The 20,755-nt window shown below is 56.7% G+C and overlaps 1 protein-coding gene across 1 annotated transcript; it reads left to right on the forward strand.

Annotated features, from left to right (window-relative positions):
- The first annotated feature begins 4,737 nt into the window (after nt 1-4,737).
- TMEM120A (transmembrane protein 120A) lies at nt 4,738-20,223 on the forward strand. The gene is made up of 12 exons (XM_077836814.1): nt 4,738-4,889; nt 10,811-10,929; nt 11,418-11,534; nt 12,922-12,981; nt 13,695-13,790; nt 15,062-15,151; nt 15,681-15,746; nt 16,036-16,097; nt 16,466-16,558; nt 17,496-17,560; nt 18,129-18,197; nt 18,735-20,223. Exons 1-12 carry the CDS (start codon nt 4,815-4,817, stop codon nt 18,846-18,848), a joined length of 1,026 nt encoding a protein of 341 aa, XP_077692940.1. The 5' UTR covers nt 4,738-4,814; the 3' UTR covers nt 18,849-20,223.
- Nucleotides 20,224-20,755: the final 532 nt, after the last annotated feature.

Consider the following 20,755-nt stretch of genomic DNA (forward strand, 5'->3'; position numbering starts at 1 on the left):
TGAGACAGAATTTCAACGATTCAGGAATTCACCCATTACAAACGCATTCTCTCAGATGTACAGTCCAATACCAAGATGGAGTTATGCCTTCACACACGCATGCATCTCCCATTGATTTATTGGGGCCCAGGCTTTCCAGCCTTGCCTCCTACTTGCATCCTCATATTTCAACAGTCAGACTTCTTTGCCTTGAAGTTCTAGTTGAAGCTCCAGTCCTATTATACTAAGCCAAATTAAAGTCCTGCCCAAGCTGATTCCGTCACCAAAGTAGCAATAAGATGGACACCTGAATTCAAGCGAAAACGAGGCCACCCAAAAACAATCTGGCGAAGAGTTGTGGAAGCCGAGCTGGAAAACCTGGGGCACAGCTGGAGAACCATTGAAAGACTTGCCAGAGACAGACAGGAGTGGAGGAGTTTCATCGCTGCCCTAAACGCCAGAGGTGTAATGGGAACATGATAATGAAGCTCAGTACCATCTATCTCAGGGGCAGGCAAACTTTTTGGCCTGCGGGCCACATCGGGTTTCCGAAATTGTACGGAGGGCTGGTTAGAGGAGGCTGTGCCTCCCCAAACAGCCAGGTGTGGCCCGGCCCCCGCCTCCTATCCGACCCCCCCTGCTTCTCGCCCCCTGACGGCCCCCCAGGACTCCTGCCCCATCCAACCCCACCCCCACTCCCGGTCCTCTGACCACCCCTGGAACCCCCGCCCCTGACTACCCCCCGCCGCCCCATCCAACTCCCCCCCCTCCTTCCTGACTGCTCTCCCGGGACCCCTGCCCCCATTCAACCCCCGTTCCCCGCCCTCTGACCGCCCTGCCCCCTATCCACACCCCCACCCCCTGACCACCACCCTGAACTTCCCTGCCCCCTTACCGCGCTGCCTGGCGCACCAGTGGCTGCCGGTGCTACAGCCGTGCTGCCCGGAGCACCAGGATAGGCAGCCACGCTGCCCGGCTGGAGCCAGCCACACCACCGCGCAGCACAGAGCACCGGGTCAAGCCACGGCTCTGCAGCTGCGCTGCCCGGCAGGAGATCGCAGCCCCACCGCCCAGAGCATGGCACCCATGGCACAGTGAGCTGAGGCTGCGGGGGAGGGGGAAGAGCAGGGGAGGGGCTGGAGGCTAGCCTCCCAGGCCAGGCACTCAGGTGCTGGGCAGGAGGGTCCCGTGGGCCGAATGTGGCCCGCGAGCCGTAGTTTTCCCACCTCTGATCTATCTCATTTTTAACATTGTAAATTCTGTACATTAGCAGCATAGAATAAGAGTTTATAGAAAATGTTATTTAGGCCTTATACGAAATTTTGACCTCCCTACCCTGATAGTTGTATTATGTCCTTCATTTTAAATCTTCATCCTAGATCTGAACCTTCAAATGTTTTTTGACACATTTGTACCACAACATTATTACAGCCTCAGTAACTCTAGCCTGGGACAGAATTACTCAACCTTGACATTCTTGCTAATGAATTTAGACAACTAACTACTTCTGAGTGCTGAAATGTGTATGCTTTGTGGGAACTGGGTGACCAGAAATAAGCACCGGTGCTGTAAATCGCAATCAGAGGTAGATTTTCTGTACGAATGTCTTTTCACTGCAGTGAGATCTATAAATGGGTCTATCAGTTTTGTACTTAGTTTCAGATTTAGTTGGGGATTGGTCCTGCTTTGAGCAAGGGGTTGGACTAGATGACTTCCTGAGGTCCCTTCCAACCCTGATATTCTATGATTCTGTGATTCAGAACCATTATTTTTTAAGAAAATACTATGTACTTATGTGGCACCTTATGGTCCAGATCTTCAGCTGATGTGTATCAGCAGAACTCCATTGACTTCCAGGGAATTATGCCAGTTTACACCAGCTGAGGATCTGCCTTTATTTCCCAGGATTTCAGAGCAATTTATAAAGGTGGATCTCATTCTACCCGTTTTGCATATGGGGAAGCAGAAGCACAGAGTGATTTGACTTGTTTAATTGAGTGAGGGTATGGCTACACCGGAGTTAAACACCCATGGCTGGCCCATGTCAGCTGACTTGGGCTCATGGCACTTGGGCTGCAGGGCTGTTCAACTGTGGTGTAGACTTTCGGGTTCGGGCTGTAGTCTGGGCTCTGGGACCCTCCCCCCTCACTGGGCCCCAGAACTCCGACTCTACATCTACAGAACAGTTTTACAGCACCACAGCCTGAGCCAGCCCAAGTCAGCTGACACAGGCCAGCTGCAGAGGGTTAATTGCTGTTTATATCCTCAGTGACAGGTGCAACTAGGACTCAGGCTTGCTGACTTCCAGTTCCAAGCGCTAACCACTGGGTGGCACTTCTCAATAAAGGACTTGCTTACAATTCTTTCCTTTCCTTAATGGGCCACAAGCCTTGTGCAGTCTTCCAATTTGTTCTGTAGCAAATGTATAGACTTTTCAAAGGGGCCCCAGGGAGTTAGGCACTCATCTCACATTGTATTGCAATGGCATTTGGATACCTAACTCTCTTAGACTCCTTTGAATATTCCAGCCCTTGCATCCGACAAAGTGGGTATTCACCCACAAAAGCTTATGCTTCAGTACGTCTGTTAGCCTATAAGGTGCCACAAGACTCTTTGCCGCTTTTACAGATCCAGACTAACACGGCTACCCCTCTGATAATACTTGCATTAGTATCTCAGATGTACTGATTTCAATGTCCCTCCAGAAGGATCTCCAGAAGTGAGCGCTGTGTGCAGTGCTGAAGGCTCGTGCCGATTTACAATGAAAGGGCAAACAATCGATGAAGTTAGCCCCCTAAGAGGAAAATAAGCAAGGAATGAACAGATCCTCACAAACACTGCACAAAGATTTCCTCACATTAAAAAATATAACTCTAATCTAACAAGAACATCAAAATAACAACACTGAGGGGGCTGAAGATGGACTTCCCAGTATTGCAGATGTAGCCACAAGGAAAACAACAGTGAAAAGAAAGAAGGCAGATGATGGAGGAGGAATACAAAAATCCCCAGCAGGCTTGGAGGAAGAGGGGAAGAATCTAGACCATGTGCCCTATAAAGTGATGATGATTTTGTTGATTTGAAATCAATGGGAGTTAGGTGCCTAAATACATGTGAGGATCTGGGCCTCAAACATGGTGGCGATACGCGTGGTATAAGGGACCAGGCCAAAGCCCATTGAGATCAATGGGAAGATACACCCCCATCCAGGCTGCTCCCCCAGGTCACCTCCAACACCCCCCCCCAGGGCTGCTCCCCCAGGTGACCACCTGACACCGCCCAGGACTGCTCCCCCAGGTCACCCCTGACACCACCCCCAGGTCACCCCCCGACAGCGCCCCCAGGGGTGCTCCCCCAGGTCACCCCCCAGCACCCAGGGCTGCTTTCCCAGATCACCCCTGACACTGCCCCCAGGTCACCCCCCGCCACCGCTCCCAGGGGTGCTCCCCCAGGTCACCCTCCAGCACCCAGGGCTGCTTCCCCAGATCACCCCTGACACTGCCCGAAGGTCACCCCCCCGCCACCGCTCCCAGGGCTGCTCCCCCGGGTCACCCCCAGCACCCAGGGCTGCTCCCCCAGGTCACCCCCCGCCACCGCTCCCAGGGCTGCTCCCCCAGGTCACCCCCCCCCCGGGCTCCTCCCGCAGGTCACCCCCGACACCGCCCCCAGGTCACCCCCCCTGGGCTCCTCCCCCAGGTCACCCCTGACACTGCCCCCAGGTCACCCCTCAGCACCCAGGGCTCCTCCCCCAGGTCACCCCCAGCACCCAGGGCTGCTCCCCCAGGTCACCCCCCGCCACTGCTCCCAGGTCTGCTCCCCCAGGTCACCCCCCCCCCGGGCTCCTCCCCCAGGTCACCCCTGACACTGCCCCCAGGTCACCCCCCAGCACCCAGGGCTGCTTTCCCAGATCACCCCTGACACTGCCCCCAGGTCACCCCCCGCCACCGCTCCCAGGGGTGCTCCCCCAGGTCACCCTCCAGCACCCAGGGCTGCTTCCCCAGATCACCCCTGACACTGCCCGAAGGTCACCCCCCCGCCACCGCTCCCAGGGCTGCTCCCCCAGGTCACCCCCAGCACCCAGGGCTGCTCCCCCAGGTCACCCCCCGCCACCGCTCCCAGGGCTGCTCCCCCAGGTCACCCCCCCCCCCGGGCTCCTCCCGCAGGTCACCCCCGACACCGCCCCCAGGTCACCCCCCCTGGGCTCCTCCCCCAGGTCACCCCTGACACTGCCCCCAGGTCACCCCTCAGCACCCAGGGCTCCTCCCCCAGGTCACCCCCAGCACCCAGGGCTGCTCCCCCAGGTCACCCCCCGCCACTGCTCCCAGGGCTGCTCCCCCAGGTCACCCCCCCCGGGCTCCTCCCGCAGGTCACCCCCGACACCGCCCCCAGGTCACCCCCCCCAGGCTCCTCCCCCAGGTCACCCCTGACACTGCCCCCAGGTCACCCCCCAGCACCCAGGGCTGCTCCCCCAGGTCACCCCCCAGCACCTGCTCCCCCAGGTCACCCCCCAACAGCGCCCCCAGGGCTGCTCCCGCAGGTCACCCCCCCCCGGGCTCCTCCCGCAGGTCACCCCCCCCCGGGCTCCTCCCGCAGGTCACCCCCGACACCGCCCCCATCCAGGCTGTTGCCGCCGCCACCTTCCCCTCCCCCCACCGTCGCGTGGCGTTCCAAAGCACCGCTCCCGAGCGCCGATTGGTTGTGACGTCCGGATGACGCTCTCAGGACGCCCTGGACGATTGGCCGCGGCGGGTCCCGGAAGTGCGCCCGCCCGGAGGCCGCGGAGAGCGGAGCGGCGCTGCCGGGTCCTGCCGCTCCGTGACCCCGCCGGCGCCGCCATGAGTCTCCGCGCCTCGGTCAGCGAGTGTCTGCGGGACTGGGAGGAGCTGCAGGGCGGCTTCCAGCACGTGCAGGTGCCGGGGCAGGAGCTGGGGGGGGGCGGATGGCAGGCGCCGGGGGGCAGGTACCGGGGGAGGGGCATGAGCGGGGGCGGGGAGGGGCAGGTACCGGGAGAGGGGCAGGTGCCGGGGAGCTGGGGGGGAGGGGCAGGTGCTGGGCGGGGAGCGGCAGGCGCTGGGGAGCTGCGGGGAGGAGCGGTGGGTATTGGGGAGGGGCAGGCGGGGGGGTGGCAGGGAGCTGGGGCGGGGAGGGGCAGGCGCCGGGGAGCTGGGGGGGGCATGTGCCAGATACTGGGGAGCTATGGGGGGGGCAGGTACTGGGGGCAGGTGCTGGGGAGCTATGGGGGGGGCAGGTACTGGGGGCAGGTGCTGGGGAGCTATGGGGGGGGCAGGTACTGGGGGCAGGTACTGGGGAGCTATGGGGGGGCAGGTACTGGGGGCAGGTGCTGGGGAGCTATGGGGGGGCAGGTACTGGGGGCAGGTGCTGGGGAGCTATGGGGGTACCACAGTGCCTGTCTCCAGGGCTGGGGCTCCCCCACTGTCAGGGCTGGGAGCACTATCTCACTGCTGCCCAGCTCTGGGCTCCATGCTGCAGGCCCAGCAGGCCGGGGGCAAGGAGACCAGAGCGAGGCCTCTCCCTGGAGGCGGCAGCAGGTGCATGTGAGAAGCAGCCATTGGGCCCCAGCAGCCTCTCCACACTCTGGGGGCTTCACAAAGCTGCTTCGAACCTGCCCCCTAAGTAAGACACTGACAACCCACCCCGACGCGCACCTGGGACGCAAGCTGTGACTTGCCTGCCGAGAACCCCGCGATTGTGGCGGTGAAGTTGGCTAGCATGCCTCGCTGCCACCCACAGCCTCTCAACCGTGCCCTGCATGTCCCTGCGAAATGCTGACCCTTGCACTGTGCCCACAAGGGTGGTACACCCAAGCTCTGGTGGGAAGAGGGGGACATACATCTTGGAGTTCAGGACCCTCCACTAAAAATACCCTGCCAGCCCCCCCCCCAGTTCCAGGGGACTCCAGCACTTCCACTGATCACAACCGTCGTGCTGTGTGGGGGCAGAGGCCGTAAGGCAACCAGATCACCAACAATTAACAGCTTCATGGGAAATTCCCGCCCCTCTCCCCCACCTTACAGGCCCCTCAGTGGGCAGTCATACAGGCCATGGAGTGCTGGTATGATGTGGCACTGCCTTTGGAGATGCATTCATCCAGTCCTGTATTGTTCAGGGTGGATGTGATACACGAGTCACTGCTGATTTTAGAATATCTCTAGTCTCCTTTATTTGTATGTTGCCAAAGGTTCTTGCCTCAACAGGTCTAAACATTTGCAAAAGAACTTTCTTAAAACAACAATCTGTAATCTCTGGCTCTGGAGGAAAGCAGATAGTCAAGGCATGCAAGAGTGGCCATTTTGAGCATCTATTCTCATTTATTTTTATGTCCAATATTAATCATTCTACCTCAGTAGTCACCCATATATAAATGCATAGTGAGAATTGGTCCTGCTGTGGCCAGTCAAGCTTCTAGTCTGGAAGGAATTTTTATCTTGACTTTATTCATGCTGTGGCAGGGAGATGTGGGGGAAATGGTGGCCTTTAATGGAAGTATAAGGCTGCTGAGTGAATTGTGACCCAGTGATCCTTATCTAGTGTCAAAACACACACTGGAGGTGTGATCTCCAGGCAAGGGTAGAAGAAAAAAGAATAGAGGTGAAATAGCAGAGAACCATGCAGTCCCCATGTTGTATCCCTGTCTGTGAGAAGCAAGAGGTTTTAATTGCTGCTAAGCTTATCATTCAGTAACTGAGTCTACCATGTTTGGCTGTCAGTTTCTCTCATGTACACTTTGTCAGTCAGTGATCAGTGGAGTGTTGGTGACCTTCCCGTTCACACTTCCTTTGCTATGTCTCTCCTGCTTTGTCACATACTGGCTATCTGCTGTCCTTGACAATCAGGACAAAACAGTCTCATTGGCTGGGGAAGCCCTCGTGTGTTTTTGGGCCGAGCTGTTTGGGATTTACATCTCTTGTGGATGCAGCTGGAAAGGAAACAATCATTTTAAGGTCTCTTTCGGAAGTCTGTTGTCTGTGGACAGGTTCAAAGATACATCTGTTTTACTGGTAGGCTCCCTGCCTCTTGACTATTTTCCTTTTGGTAAATGATTGAATGCTTTAATGTGTTCACTGTGGAGTGAATACACTACAGTGTGTTTGTCCGCCTGTCTGGTGTGATTTACATGACAGTATGTGTAGTATATGTTCTTCTCCAAAGCATTTTGTGATCTACTTGGTATGAATACACTTTAACTCCCCTCCTCTCCACTTGGTTCTTGTCTATGGTACTTGGTTGGTTCCTGTGTCAGTTAGATCCAAGACCTACTGGTGACATGCTTTAGGGGAGAAGATTCCTCTGTCCATGTCCTTTTGATGGAGACCAAGGATACAGAGTATGCTCAGGACAGCCTTTCTTCACCGGCTCCCCTCAGATGCCGATGGCTTTTTCCCTCTTGGGACAGTCTGTGAAATTCCTAATCAGTCACTCTAGCGGCCTTGCAGAACAAGATTTATTAATACGAGAAAGAGATCAGATTCAAAGGGGGCGTCTCAAAGTCATCTAAGTGATGCAGCACCAAGTCCTGCTTTTAGAAATCCCACCCCAGAACAGCAAAGCCAGCTTGCATGGCATATGTAGCGCTGCGTTCTACAAGAGGGATGTGTGGTATAATGGATAGAACGCTAGACGAGGACTTGGGAGACCTGGCCTCAGTTTTGTCTCAGCTGCAGGCTACCTGTGTGTCCTGGGGTACGTCGCTGTGTCCTGTGCGAAATGGGGTAAAATTTCCTTGCCTCACACCTAGTAGTTATACCAAATAGTAGAGGAAAGGGCATATTTAGAACCTTATACTGAAAGGTGTGTTATCTATTTTAGGGCCGTATATGGCCCCTGTCACTCTAAAAGATTAGGAGGTGCTCAGATACTAATCTTCAGCACCCCTGTGAGGTAGGGAAGTACCACTTCACAGATGGCAAACTGAGGCACCGCGAGACCAAGTGACTTGCCCAAGGCCACACACAAGTCTGTGGCGTAGCAGGGAACTGAACCTGAGCCTCCCAAGACCTAGCTAGTGCCTAACCCTTAGGACCATCCTGCTCCTTTAATAGTTGAGATTAGTGACCGTAAAAATTTGCTTCTGCTGTGACTCCATGGATGAGTTAGACATTGTGCCTCCTGCTAGGAATCCCCGGTGCAAAGTGCAGTGAACCTTGCTGCAGATTACCCAATGTTTCCGTTCCCTGGCGAGGCACACAGGGCTGCTGTCAGTGGAGCTGTACGTTGTTACACCAGGACTCAGCTTGTCCCGGAGCTGCGGCCACAGATGACTAACCACTATCAGGGCTGTGACTTCAGATGGGGCATCCGTTGCTGAGGACTAGGGAAGGGGTTATGCTCTAGGGAGACGCTCAGCCTCGGGGAGGGGGACACACTAGGCATCGGTGAAGGTCTTTTGAGTGCCCCTGCGTGGAAAGCTGTGGGTGTCCTGGCTCAGAAACAGCCACTTCTGGTCCTGTCAGTGGTTCCTAGATGTCTGGCTGTTGATGCATCTGCTTGAATGACTGCAGTTCTTGCCAAGTACTGTGTTCGTGAAGGCTTTTACAGCTGCTCCGAACTTCTGAGTGTCGTGCCCAGTAATTTATGGGTGGCCAAGTCCCATTAACACACACCCAGCAGAGTTCATGGGAGTTCTCTAGGAGTTAGTCATAGAGTCGGGGGTTTTCCAGCCCCACTGGTGGTTGTTTATGCATATTCCCATTCAGCGGCTCACTGCCGGAGCCTAGGGGGAGGAAGCTGCTCAGAGAAGTGGGATTCCAGTAGCTCTGCAGAAATCAGGGTGGCTATACTGCTTGGCATGGGTTACAGCCAGGAATGAACTGTTGCAAACTTTCCCGTGCAGTTACAGCAATTTACCTCTACCCTACCCCACCCCCCAGCGTTCCAAGACCAGAGACTCTCAAGCACAAACTGCCTGGTGGTCTCTTGATTGGGGCAAATAGGGGCACCTGAGCGAGACCAGCCAACTCGTTTCACTGGTGTCTCAAGACGTGCTGGACTCCAAGCCCCCTGGTTCTGATTTACCAAGAGCATCTGTGTGCTCTCCCCAGAGTGAAATGTACCAGAATTGCTGTGTGAAGGGTTGAGGAGGCAGAGTGAGAAATGATGTAATCTGCTCTCATCCCCCACCCGCACAATATAAGGGACAGTCTTGTTCTTGGGAAAGCGACCTGCTCTTGAGAGACCTATCCTTGTTTTGCTCTTGATTTGGCCAATTTGTGAAAAGCAGGCAAAGATCTAATCTAACATCTTAACAGCTTCAGTTCCTTCCTCTTACCTGCTACAAGCAATGGGCTCAAGAACATGCCGTTTAAGAAGCAACTTGAGAGACGACAGCCCTCAAATATTCCACAGCGCGCTCAAAGCTGGTCTGCTTGCACCACAGTGTGCAAATTAAAAGCCTGCAAATTTAAATTGGGTGGAGAATTGTTTTCAGCAAAGTAGAACTAACCTGCGGGACTCCCTGCTGCAGGACACAGATAAAAGTAATTAAAAAGATAGTGGCTAGAACACTGGGCTAGAGCTCAGACTTTGGTTGTGTTCCCAGTTCTGCCACTGACCTGCTGGGTGACCTTGGCCAAGTCATTACGCTGCTCCGTGCCTCAGTTTCCCCAACTGTAAATGAGGAGAATGATACTGACCAACTTCCTAAAGCATTTTGAGAGCTACTGGTAAAAGCTGTAGATTGGCTTGAGATTCTAGATCTTCAACTGAAGGTCCACTGTAAGACTAACTGTGAGCTCAGCTTTAATTCTCTAGTTGAAGGTGCTATTCTGAATTGTTCATCAATGTCAAACATGTAGCATCTCTCAGCAGACTTTCAAAAGAAGGGTAAGCGTTGATGTGGCAAGGGCTACCACTGATTTCCTAAACATAAAACAAGGCAGGGCAGCATTTCAAAGACCATCCGTCCCAGGCTACAGGACATAACCTCTGATCACCAGCTGGGGGAAGGTAGGGGCTCCTTCCTCCCGCAGACCGTCAGTCAACACGGTACGGGACCAGTCGATGTTACAGGGACACCTTCCCCTGAACCATCTGCCACAGTTGGAGGCTGGATGCTGGGCTCTTCACGGACGCCTGGTCTATAGGGCGGCTTTTAGTTCAGCAGCTTCCCCTCTGTCACAGACAGGTCCCAGCTGTGCGCACTTCCTCCCCGGCTGGGTGGGAGGCTGCTGGGAAATGCTGAGTCAGCTGGCCCTGGCTGGCTCCCCGGGCCTGGAAGCGAAATGGCAGCGTGGGGCAGGGAGATGCCCTAGGTCACCCGGCAGGTCGGTGGCAGGCTGGGAACAGAAGCCAAGGTCCGAGGCCTAGTCTAGGCTTTAGCTGGAGGTGGCTCCTTGCCAACTACTTGCTCTCGGCAATGAGGAACAATGGAACACAATGGGCAAGCTTATGCCAGCCGAAAAGCGCCCCCTATGGGGTGGGGGGGGGAGCAGGGGTGTGAGAGACCGTCTCTAAGGGAAGCTGAATCCCAGTTTGGGACTGAAGGGGGCCGGGGGGGTGAGATGCTTGGCTCTGGGCTCACTTCCCACTGCTTGTAGAGGCTGCATCAGGCCAGGGAAGCAAACCCCGCTTCTCCGGCCTCCAAGCATTTACCCAGTGAGTTTCCAGCCCCAAACGGAGGGGCAAATAGACTTCCCGAGCGGATGCCACGAGTTGGTGGTGGAGCCGGGGATAGTTCTCGAAGGTCCTGCCTCCTGTTCCTCTGCTTGAATCCCCAGCCCACCCTCCCGCTCACACCTGCAGCCTCCTGGAGAATTAAACAGGCTCCCAGCTGAGGCACCTGGGCTCACTGCTGATCTGTCCTTTCCATTGCCAGGAGGCCCATAAGCTGTACAAGCAGAAGCTCGAAGAACTAACCAAGCTGCAGGATGGGATCTCCAGTTCCATTGCAAGGCAGAAGAAGCGGCTGAAGGAGCTGTCTCTTGCCTTCAAAAGGTAAGGAGTTACGTGGGACGACATAAGGAGATCCTTGCGGAACCCTGGTTGGAAGGAGCGTGGGAGCCTAGCGAGCAGCATTCCTACACCGTGGGGTGCTGATGGGGGGAGGAATGGTTTGGAGTAGGTGAACCATGGCGGCGGGGTAGGATGAAGGATCTGTTGCTTCTCTCATACCCTCCTTTCCTTTCTCCAGTCATTCCTTCATCCCTTGCCCACATTAAACATCAGCTCCCCATGCTGACTTCCTAGGCTTAGAAAATTGGTGGATGCTTGTTCATGCTGGTTTCCACCCTGCTTCCTCTTGGCCTAGGTCCCATTCAGAAACTCGGGGGCAGACCCAGGGATTAGCTCCCAGATTTCATCCCTCAGTTAGTTCTGAATTAATCTCTCGTTTCCTGCTGTCGCGCTGTCCTGCGGTGGGACAATGTCACGCAGCAGCAGCTGGTGGTCCTTTTTGTCAGACCAAATCACATTCCTTTCCCCAGCTGCAAGTCCTCGATAACCGCCGAACAGGAAGAGTCCATCCGGGAGATCCAGAGCCTCATCAAAGAGAGGCAGAGCATCTTCTTTGAAATGGAGGCATATTTGCCAAAGAAGAATGGGTAAGAAGCCGTCCCATGGTCTTGGGGTCTTAGCCAGCAGTAAAAGGACTGAAGCTATTGACTTCTATAGAGCCGTTACCAGAGATTGCTTGGGTTACCAGCCAAAAACTGCCCAGACTCTAGCAGGATGTCAGTGAGAGACCTGATACGCAGCTGGTGCAAGTTAATTTCTCATCGCTTCTTCTCAGTCCCCGTCCTCCTGATCCAGTTTCCAAGCCCCCATTTCCACCAGGCTCGGGAAAACCTCAGAGTAACCAGCCAGAGACCGATTAGGCTAGGGGCCTTGGCACAGTGTGTTGCCAATTCAGAGCAGAGTATAACCCCTGGGGCTGGCTGCTTGGAGCAGCAGTGTCTTTGGACACCGCTGGCTTGACGCTCGCTCTCCAGCGTGCACTGGTGTTGCCCCGTGACTAGCAGGCCAACCTCCTGCTGGCTGGGCAAGAGGCCCATTAGTGGGGTGTTTGAACAGATGTTTATTCTAGGGTCACAGTCTCTCCTTAATGCAGTAAAGTGTGTGTGGGGGGTGGGAACAGTGACAAATGCTGCTTAGTATCGCTGGTTAGGAAGGTGAGAGCCCGGGGGTGGAGTTAAGGTCCCACGCAAGACGTTTCGGGTGTGTTACCAGGCAGCGGAGCACAGGGCTGCCTGCGTTCCTGGTTCCCCCGCACAGCATCTGCAATGTGCTGCTAAGCAGGGAGCCTTCCATTCAGCAGTTACTCTGCAGGCTGGCAGAGCGGCAGTAACCATGGCAGTCCTGGGGCGGGAACGGCCCCATATTTTGCCTGATGTGACGTGCAAGGTTCCTGTCTCCATACCCCGCTTGTGCTAATGGCTGCCATTAGTGACTTTCCTAAATCCTCCTGCCATTGACTTGGTTGTGACAGCAGCGGCCCCGATTTGGTCCAGAGTTCTCGTCCCCGGCAAGCGCTGCCCGCGGACCCTCGTGAGCACTGGTGGGGAGGTCCTAGGGGGCACAGGTTCTGCACTTGGCCATACTTATCCAGACTGCTGCGGGTGCCCGAGGCAGCCTTGGGCAGAAGCCACCTTCCGCTGTGCTAATGACAGACCTGTGGCTGTGTCCTTGACAAGTGGAGAATGGATGGGCGCCTGTCCCAGCCGGTGTTCCCACCAAGGGACCGACAGATGAATGAATCAGCCTACGTACGTCTGCACTGAGCGTGAGCGTAGTAATGCTTGGCGTTCAGGCCTGTACAATGCCTGTGTGTGATAGCCACGCATTAGCCACGCAGCAGGAGCCCTTTCAATCTCGGATGCAAGTCAGGCCACTGTCCCGGCGGTGCAGCTGGCTCCCCGCCCCAGTGGGCGGGAGGGGGAGTGCTGTACACCTCCTGCGTATGTTCTCACTTCTCCTTCTGTTCTCTTCTAGGCTGTACCTGAGTCTGGTGCTTGGGAACGTGAATGTGACTCTACTCAGCAAGCAGGCTAAGTAATGCCCCTCTGCTCTCCATCTGTTTGCGGCCGCTTATGGGCAGTAGAATTCCCTTTGCTCTTGGAGGGGCGGGACGTCTTCTGCCAGCGCGTGAGCGTGTCTGGCCGTGACCCTGGCCAAGCTGAGCTGCAGTGCTGAGCACTGACGGGCACTCTTCGCCGTCCCAGCATCCGCAGAGACCCTCTTCCGCCAGCAGACTGATTGTCACACTGACCCTCCCCAGGGCTGGGTTTAGGACACTCCCTTCCCTAGAGTTAACCTCTGACACCTGACCTTCTCTTGCATGTTCTTACGACTGTCCTGCCTCTGGCAGGGGTCTTTCGGTCAAGCCTTGATGGGAGATGTACTGGGAAAACGCAGGTTTGTTAGTGGTTCAGTAGGTGGCATTCTTCCCTCCCTGTTAGGGTTGGAGGGTTGGGACTGGTGTAAGGACCGGTGGAGCCTCTGGCAGCACAGAGACCCCTTATGCCATGTTGGGACATAATCCAAGACTTGCTCAACCAAGAGCCCCAGCACCCTTCCCTACAGCATCGTGGGTCTCCGGACCGAGACCCAGTAGCTCACAGTCCAAGCTGGTACGGCCGCAGGGTCGCTCAGGTTTACCCGGTTGCTCTTTGTAACTCCGGGAGATGGCCCTTGTCCACTGATCGTTGCCTGAAGACTGGGCTTATTCTCCGCACACCATGACCCTTCGCTGTGCTTCCCTGCAGGTTTGCTTATAAAGATGAGTACGAGAAGTTCAAGCTCTACCTCACCATCATCCTGCTCATCATCTCCTTCTCCTGCAGGTTCCTTCTCAACTCCAGGTGAGTCTGTAGTGAGAGGCTCACTAAGCCATGTGGGCAGCCTTACAACAGAGACCATTTCCTGGGCTGAAAGCAGGGTCTGCTAACAGACTGCTTAGGTGAGGTGCATGGGGCTCACGTGGAAGGTGCCGGGTTGAGTAGCTTCTGACTCAGGCTGCCATCCCCGAATGATGGGAACCAAACTGCAGACTGGTGCCTCTATAGGATCCTGCAAGGACTGTGGGGCTACAATAGGATTGCTGGAGGTAACAAGATCTTGAGCTGAAACATTCCCCTGGTGGGCTGGAGATGGGATCCTGGACAACGGACTGGAAAGGGGACGGTCACGTCTCCCCAGCTTGGATCCGGTTTGCAGGCATGCAGTGTGTCTGTTGCTAGCCCACTGGCCGGCCATGGGGAACGGTACCCACCTGGGGGAGCAATCCAGGTGCTGAACAAGACACCTCCACAAGTTGCCACCCCACAGTAGGGTGGGATTTTCCTGGTGTCTGTTCTGCAGTAAATTTCCATCTCATTAAAGGCGTGAGGGATGTAGCATCCAAGGGGTAGCATGGCTGGACCGGGTCAAAGATCTGTAACTGGCTCGGGAATCAGGACTCTCCAAATAGCTGGTGACCCTTTTGCATGCTCACACCCTGGCCAGTCGGTGTCGCTGTACCTGTCTCAGCACCTGGGTTAACATGAGAGGCTTCCACTCCTCTCGGTGTGGCTGGAGCAGTTCCCCACTGAGACCAGAGCTGGTGGCCCCCACTGAAATAACTGCACACTTGGAAATGCCCATTCGGGGGTGCGCTCAGACCCCTGGCTTCTCAAAAGTGTGCTCCTGTCTTTATTCCAGAGCCACACCACTGCTTTCAAGTCCTTCCCAAAGAGCTTGACCTTATGTGAGCAGGTTAGGCCGTTTCAGTGCCACTCTTACATTCCCTGCACTTGTTTCCTGCGTCCTGCCACGCCGCGCCCCTAGAGGCTATCCCAGAGCTTGCCTCTCAGCAGCATGCGGGTCAGGAGTGGGAATGCACCAGAGAGCTTGCGTTGCGTTGCATCCCTGCCTCCCTGCGGCGCTGGTGTGGCTGTTCCCAGCAGTTCCGTGGTAGCGGAAGCTGTTTAGTGAGCCAGACACTCAGCCCCAAGCTGTTGCTCTGCACGTGGGCTGAACGCTCCTGCAGGGGGGCGTTCAGAGTCGCCCTGCAGTGATGTCTGGCTGGTCCCCGGTGGTGCCGCAGAGACCCTGCTCTGCTCCCCCTCTTCACCGTCCGCTTTGTGTGTGACAGGGTGACGGACGCTGTCTTTAACTTCCTGCTGGTCTGGTACTACTGTACCCTTACCATCCGCGAGTGCATCTTAATCACCAACGGGTCCAGGTGAGCAGGGTCCCGCCCTCCCATCCCACAGCTGAACCCATCTGAGCCCTGTGTCCCCAGCCTCGCCAAGGAGGGGCAGCACACAGGCTGAGCAGACCGACGCCTGCCTGCTGCATTATCCTCTGCTCCTAGAGCTTCCCCGAGCTCCAGGGGAGCGGGCGAAAGACCCCCCCACTCGGGGTCGCCTCTGCTAACTGGGAGAACAGCTTGCTCAGTATTGTGAAGCACTCCCCGGGGTGGGGGTCAGCGGTGTCTGGGATGGGGCCATGGGAGGAGAACCAACAGCTTCAGGGGTAGCAGTTCCAGCAGCCTGGCTCGCTGATTACAGCCTGGGCACGGCAGTCACTGCTTCGTGCCAAGCTGAGCATCTGCCCTGGCCCTGTTTTCTGCCCGCTCCTTGTGAGCAGGGGGGGAACTGATGGCCTGTCTCCTCTAGCTGGAGGGGCCAGCCTGGCCCACACCTCCCTTGCAAACCTAGCCCCACCTGTGTGGGAGTCTAAGTCTGTCTCCCTCTTCTCTGATCCCCCAGAATCAAAGGCTGGTGGGTTTTCCATCACTACGTCTCTACCTTCCTCTCAGGCGTCATGCTGACTTGGTGAGTCTCCATCTCTGCCTGTCGCTGTGGATCCTGCATCATCCTGCCCTCTCCTCCCTGGTTCACAGTTGGGTCACGATGAGTTAGAGGACAGATTTCACCTGGGCGGGCTCTTGCCAGCCTCCCCCTAAATTGGGTCCTTGCAGCCCTTGGGGCCTGAAAGGGAGTAGCCAGGGGATGGGGCTGTGGGACACACGCAGATAAAACCCATGGAGCAGGCTGATGCCAGCAGGGCTCTCCCTACGCGGTAATGCGCTGAGCATCCCCAGCCGTCTCTTCTCTCCCGCAGGCCAGACGGGCTCATGTACCAGATGTTCCGAAACCAGTTCCTCTCCTTCTCCATGTATCAGAGTGAGTGTCCCTGTGTGGGCGGGGAGCAAGCCTGGGTGCTGGGCTTTGGAAACCAGGCCTGCTTGGAACCGCCCAGCGGGAGCCCCCAGAGCAGCGGGCTGGCGGCTGCGTCCCTCTCCTGTTGGCCTGTTTCAGCCATGCCCTCTGGGTCCACAGCGCTTACAGGGGGATTCTTTGATGGGCCGGCAGGGGCAATGAGACTGTTTCTCCTCCCTGGCGCTCTGCAGGCTCAGGAAGCGGTGACGGAGCACTGGCCTGGCCTGCGTAGGGCACTGCCCGGAGCTGGGAGGGCCTGTTGCAGGCCAGTGGATTGCACGCTGGCAGTTGGGCAGGAATCTCCCCTCCCTGAAGCTCTCCTCTCCTCGCAGGCTTTGTGCAGTTCCTCCAGTATTACTACCAGAGCGGGTGCCTGTACCGGCTGAGGGCCTTGGGGGAGAGGCACAACATGGATCTCACCGTGGGTAAGTTGCTTCCTGTCTTCCCGCCAGTGGCCAAAGCCGAAACAGAGCCCGCCGCCGCCCGCCCAGGCGGGAAGCTGCAATCTACCTCCCAGCTGGCTGTCGTAGCAGCAGAGACGCTGGCTTGGAAACGATCAGGCCCCGACCCTGACTTCGTGCCCATGGGGCAGCTTGGCCCATCCTCAAACTCAGTGCAGCCCGTCGGCCATCTGAGGGCCGGAGCAGCCCTGCTGCTCTCACCCTGAGGCGCCTGTTGGTGTTCCCCTCGCTGACGTTACGGCACAGCAGACTGGGAGCATGGGCTGGGTCATCCCGCAAATGTCTGCCTCACTTGGGGCCACTGGGCATGTTTCTCTAGGGTACCTGGCTCAGTCGCTCTCCGGCTGGACTACACCTCCTACGGCGCACCGCTTCTCCCCTCCGAGTGCGAGGAGGGCACGCCTCAGAGGGGTCCCTGGCAGTTGTGCATCAAGGGAGATGTAGTCCGGCCAGAGGTCCCAGCCCAGAGAGGCGAAAGGGAGTGCAGACCCTCTGGACTACAACTCCCATGAGGCTCTGGCACCAGTTGGAGTGGGAAGATTTTGGTTCCTTTTAAAATTTTCTGCAATCAAGTTTTCTTGTAGATAGAAACTTTTGACCAGCCTTACCGTTAACCCGCAGCATGCCACACGCACCCCTCCTTGCTTTCCAGCACTCTTCCCTGGCTCTCTAAGATGCTGCTCACCCAATAAAGGCAATCTCCTACAGCGGGCGGCCCTGCCTGGAAGCTAGCGCCTCTCTCGGGGCTGTGGGATCCTTTAGGACACCAGGGTTGTCCCTGATGTCTGTGTCCCTTGTGTGTCCAAGGCTGCATGGCTCTTGGGGCTGGCTGAATCCAGCCCCATACTCACAGCTGTAAGGCATGGAGTTCTAAGGCCCCCTTCATGTCCTGTCTCTGCAGAGGGCTTCCAGTCGTGGATGTGGAGGGGCCTTACTTTCTTGCTGCCGTTCCTCTTCTTTGGCCAGGTGAGAACGCACCGTCCGCCCGGGGCGGCTCTCTGCCTGTTGGCAAGGGGGCTGTGCCGCCCAGAAAGCACTGCTGTAAAGGATCGGGGATTCTCAGGGGTTTAGCAGTGCTCGCTCCTAATTCCATCAGCCTTGGAGACAGATGAGAGGGAAGGGGCGCGAACGCCATGGGCTAGCGTGCTACCGCCCAGGTGCCAGGGGAGGAGAGATTCCAGGCCGTGTAAGTGCGAGCAGAGTGCCTGGGAGATGCTGGCGTCTGGCAGGTGCAGGAAGCTGGGGAGCGGGACGGCCCCTCCGGCTGGAGATGTGCATAAAACAAGGCTCCTTAAATACTTAAACCAGCATCTCTGCTGAGCAGCACCTGCTCTTGCCTAGTGAGTTGGGCTTTTCAGAGGCAGAGCTACCCCAGATCCCAGTGATGTTCAGGAAGAGCTGCCAAGTGCCTCAGGCTTGGTATTTGGGTAGCAGGAGGCAAGGCCCATGGCACTGGTCTGGGACACGTCCACGCTGGGGACCATCTTACATGAGTCTCTGTGAAAACCGTCCCTTAACCCTGTGTCTCCTTCAGTTCTGGCAGCTTTACAACGCGGTCACCCTCTTCCGTCTGGTCAGACATCCGCAGTGCAAGGAATGGCAGGTGAGCAAGCGACCCAGGCGAAGGGAGCATGGAGGGTGAGGTGGTGGAGCGGGGAAGTGAGATGATGCCTTGGAAACTGCCGCCCCCGGGCCTCCCTCGCTGCCAGCCCTTCTCCTCCCAGCAAGATGCCCAGGCAAGAGGGAAATTACTTTGTGTGTGGTGGGTGCAGCCATTCTGCTGTGTAAGGATCACAGATTCTGGCAATTTCCTCTCCTCATTCACTGCCTGCTGCCGACTTAGCTGGGGCATGTGCAGTCTGGTCCCCAGGCTTCCTCCCTCCCCTTAGGGGGGGTCAGAACAGGGGTGAAGGGCCCACCTGTGCCCTCAGCACAAGGAGCTCAGGTCTAGTCCCTCCCCCCGTGCTGAGGCAGGAATATGTCCACATGCAGAGAGGTCTGAGCCAGGCTGCAGGGAAGAGACAGAGCAGTGTGATGGATGGGCCGTGGCCCCTCTCGCTGGCCACGGAGATCCCAGCTCAATACCCCTCTTGGGCTCCTGCTGGTGGGTTAATTCTAGTGTCTCCTGTCAAACTCTCAGGTTCTCATGTGCGGGCTCCCCTTCTTCGTGCTCTTCGCGGGGAATTTCACCACCACCCTGCGGGTCGTCCACCAGAAATTCCAGAACCAGAAGCAAGATGCGAAGGCCAAGTGAGAAGAGGAGCTGATGCTGAGATGGGGGGCGGGGGGTGTCTCGCTCTCTCCAACACCCCCCCCCCCATCTCCTAGCCATAGTCCAGGCTTTGCTATCCGCCTCTCCTCCTCACCCCTTGAACACGTGCCCGTTCCTCAGAGGCAGGCCTGTGCAGCCAACCTCGGGGGAATGTGTGTGATCCAGTAAACCAGGCTGCTGAAGTCCAATGCACCTGACTGGTGCGAGGCTCCCTCCCAATCCTGGCCCCAGGAAATGCTGCCTTTAGTTGGAGCCGCTGCACACCTGCTGCGATGCAGGAGGATGGGAGCAATCTCCCCTGAGGGCACCATGGCCAGCCAGACAGTCATTGTCCCACTCTGCCCCGCAAGCGGCAGGGACTGCATTACCCCCCCCTTTGCTCCAGAATTGGGGTGACTAGGGCAATTACTCCAGACCCACCTGTGCTCAGCTCTGATGTTAATGTGACCCCTTTCTTAGGGGTCAGGCCAAACCACTACCATGAATACCCAGCTCGCTCCAAGTAACCTGGGAACTGAATTCCCCCAGTTACAGCTGGTGGGGCAAAGCCTCTTACCTGGCTTCTGCTCTGAACACTCCTGTGTGGACAGCTGGGCCTGAGGGGGAGGGAGCAACCCCCAGCCCTGACCTTATTCCCAGCTCCCCTTCCCATGGACAGTGCTGCTGAGACACAAGGGGTGAACGGCTCAGCAACCATCCCCTTTGCATGGAAACGGGCTCCTTATTGGTGCTGAGTCCCCAGTGGAAGTGCTCCGGCTGCGGGAACCAGGCTCTCCCAGCCCCATCGTGGGAGCAGATTCCCTAAGGCCTGGCTCTTCCGTAAATCTCCTTCGAGTGATGGAGAAAACATGCTTTGTAACTGTTCTGACCTCTTTACTAGAGAGGTGGCGGCTGGTCTTCAGCCCAGGGCTGCTCTGCATCCTGTCTGCTCCAGCAGGATGCTTTAAGGGCATCCTGGAACTGCTGCAGCCTAATGCCCCAGCCTCCCCTTCCACACAAACACCCTCCCAAATCAATTCATTGGGCAGCAGAAGCAGAGTGAGGGAAGAGATGCCAAAAACCATACAGGACACTGTGTGTGTGTAGCTGGTTCTAGAAAGTAGCTTGAGGACTTGAGCTCTGACTTCCTAGCCAGCAGGTTCCCTGGACTGGTCTCCCACCTCCTTGCTGGAGCAGCTGTCCTTGGCTGGCTTGTGATCTGCTGGGGGAAGTCTGATCAGCTAACGAGCTTTGGTTCTGCGGAAGACATGTCATGGAGGGAATTGTCGTACCTGTATTAATGTCTGTGCCTCCTTTGACAGGAAGTTCATCCAAAATAAAGGGAGGAAGGGGGCCATCCCTTCCTGTGATGGAGCTGTCTCTGACCCCAACCACTCTTAATCCACTGGCGGGGTAGTTCCAGGCTGGGGGGAGGAGATGTTGTTTCAAAGGAAGGAAGAGGCTTGGGGGAGCCCTGTCCATTCTCACTGCCTCTGCCCAGAGCTCTGTTGCTGAGGGGTAACTCGGCAGGGGTAAGTGTTGCTTAGGTTTACACCTCCCCCCTACCCCCCCAGCATGAAATATAGACTGGGCAAGGGGAAGATGCCCTGCTAGGGGAGGGCTCTGTGCAAAGCTAGTGTTGTTCAAGCTAGCCCAGGTGTGACTGCCCCATGTGCAGCCTTAGGGCCAGTCCCCCTTTCCTTCTGACGGGGGAAGTTACGTGGTTCGGTCTTGCCCTTAGTGTTAATCATACTGCTGAACACGTGACTCGCTGCAATTACATGGTGGTTTTCCATCAGCGCTCCCCTGGAGGCCTGTTTGGAAAGAAAGCGGAGCTCTGAGCCAGCCTGGGAATGAACAGAGGTGGGTATGGAGGGAAGGAGAGAGGGCCAAAGTCAGCCCATGAGGTG

Source organism: Eretmochelys imbricata, chromosome 17 (assembly GCF_965152235.1).
Source record: "Eretmochelys imbricata isolate rEreImb1 chromosome 17, rEreImb1.hap1, whole genome shotgun sequence".
NCBI lineage: Eukaryota > Metazoa > Chordata > Testudines > Cheloniidae > Eretmochelys > Eretmochelys imbricata.

What these genes read in the sequence shown, in the direction of transcription:
- TMEM120A (XM_077836814.1), top strand. Translation starts at nt 4,815, where the DNA reads ATGAGTCTCCGCGCCTCGGTCAGCGAGTGTCTGCGGGACTGGGAGGAG. An exon ending in TATTTGCCAAAGAAGAATGG is followed by an intron (nt 11,535 to 12,921) that starts GTAAGAAGCCGT and finishes GTTCTCTTCTAG; the next exon opens with GCTGTACCTGAGTCTGGTGC. An exon ending in TTAATCACCAACGGGTCCAG is followed by an intron (nt 15,152 to 15,680) that starts GTGAGCAGGGTC and finishes CTGATCCCCCAG; the next exon opens with AATCAAAGGCTGGTGGGTTT.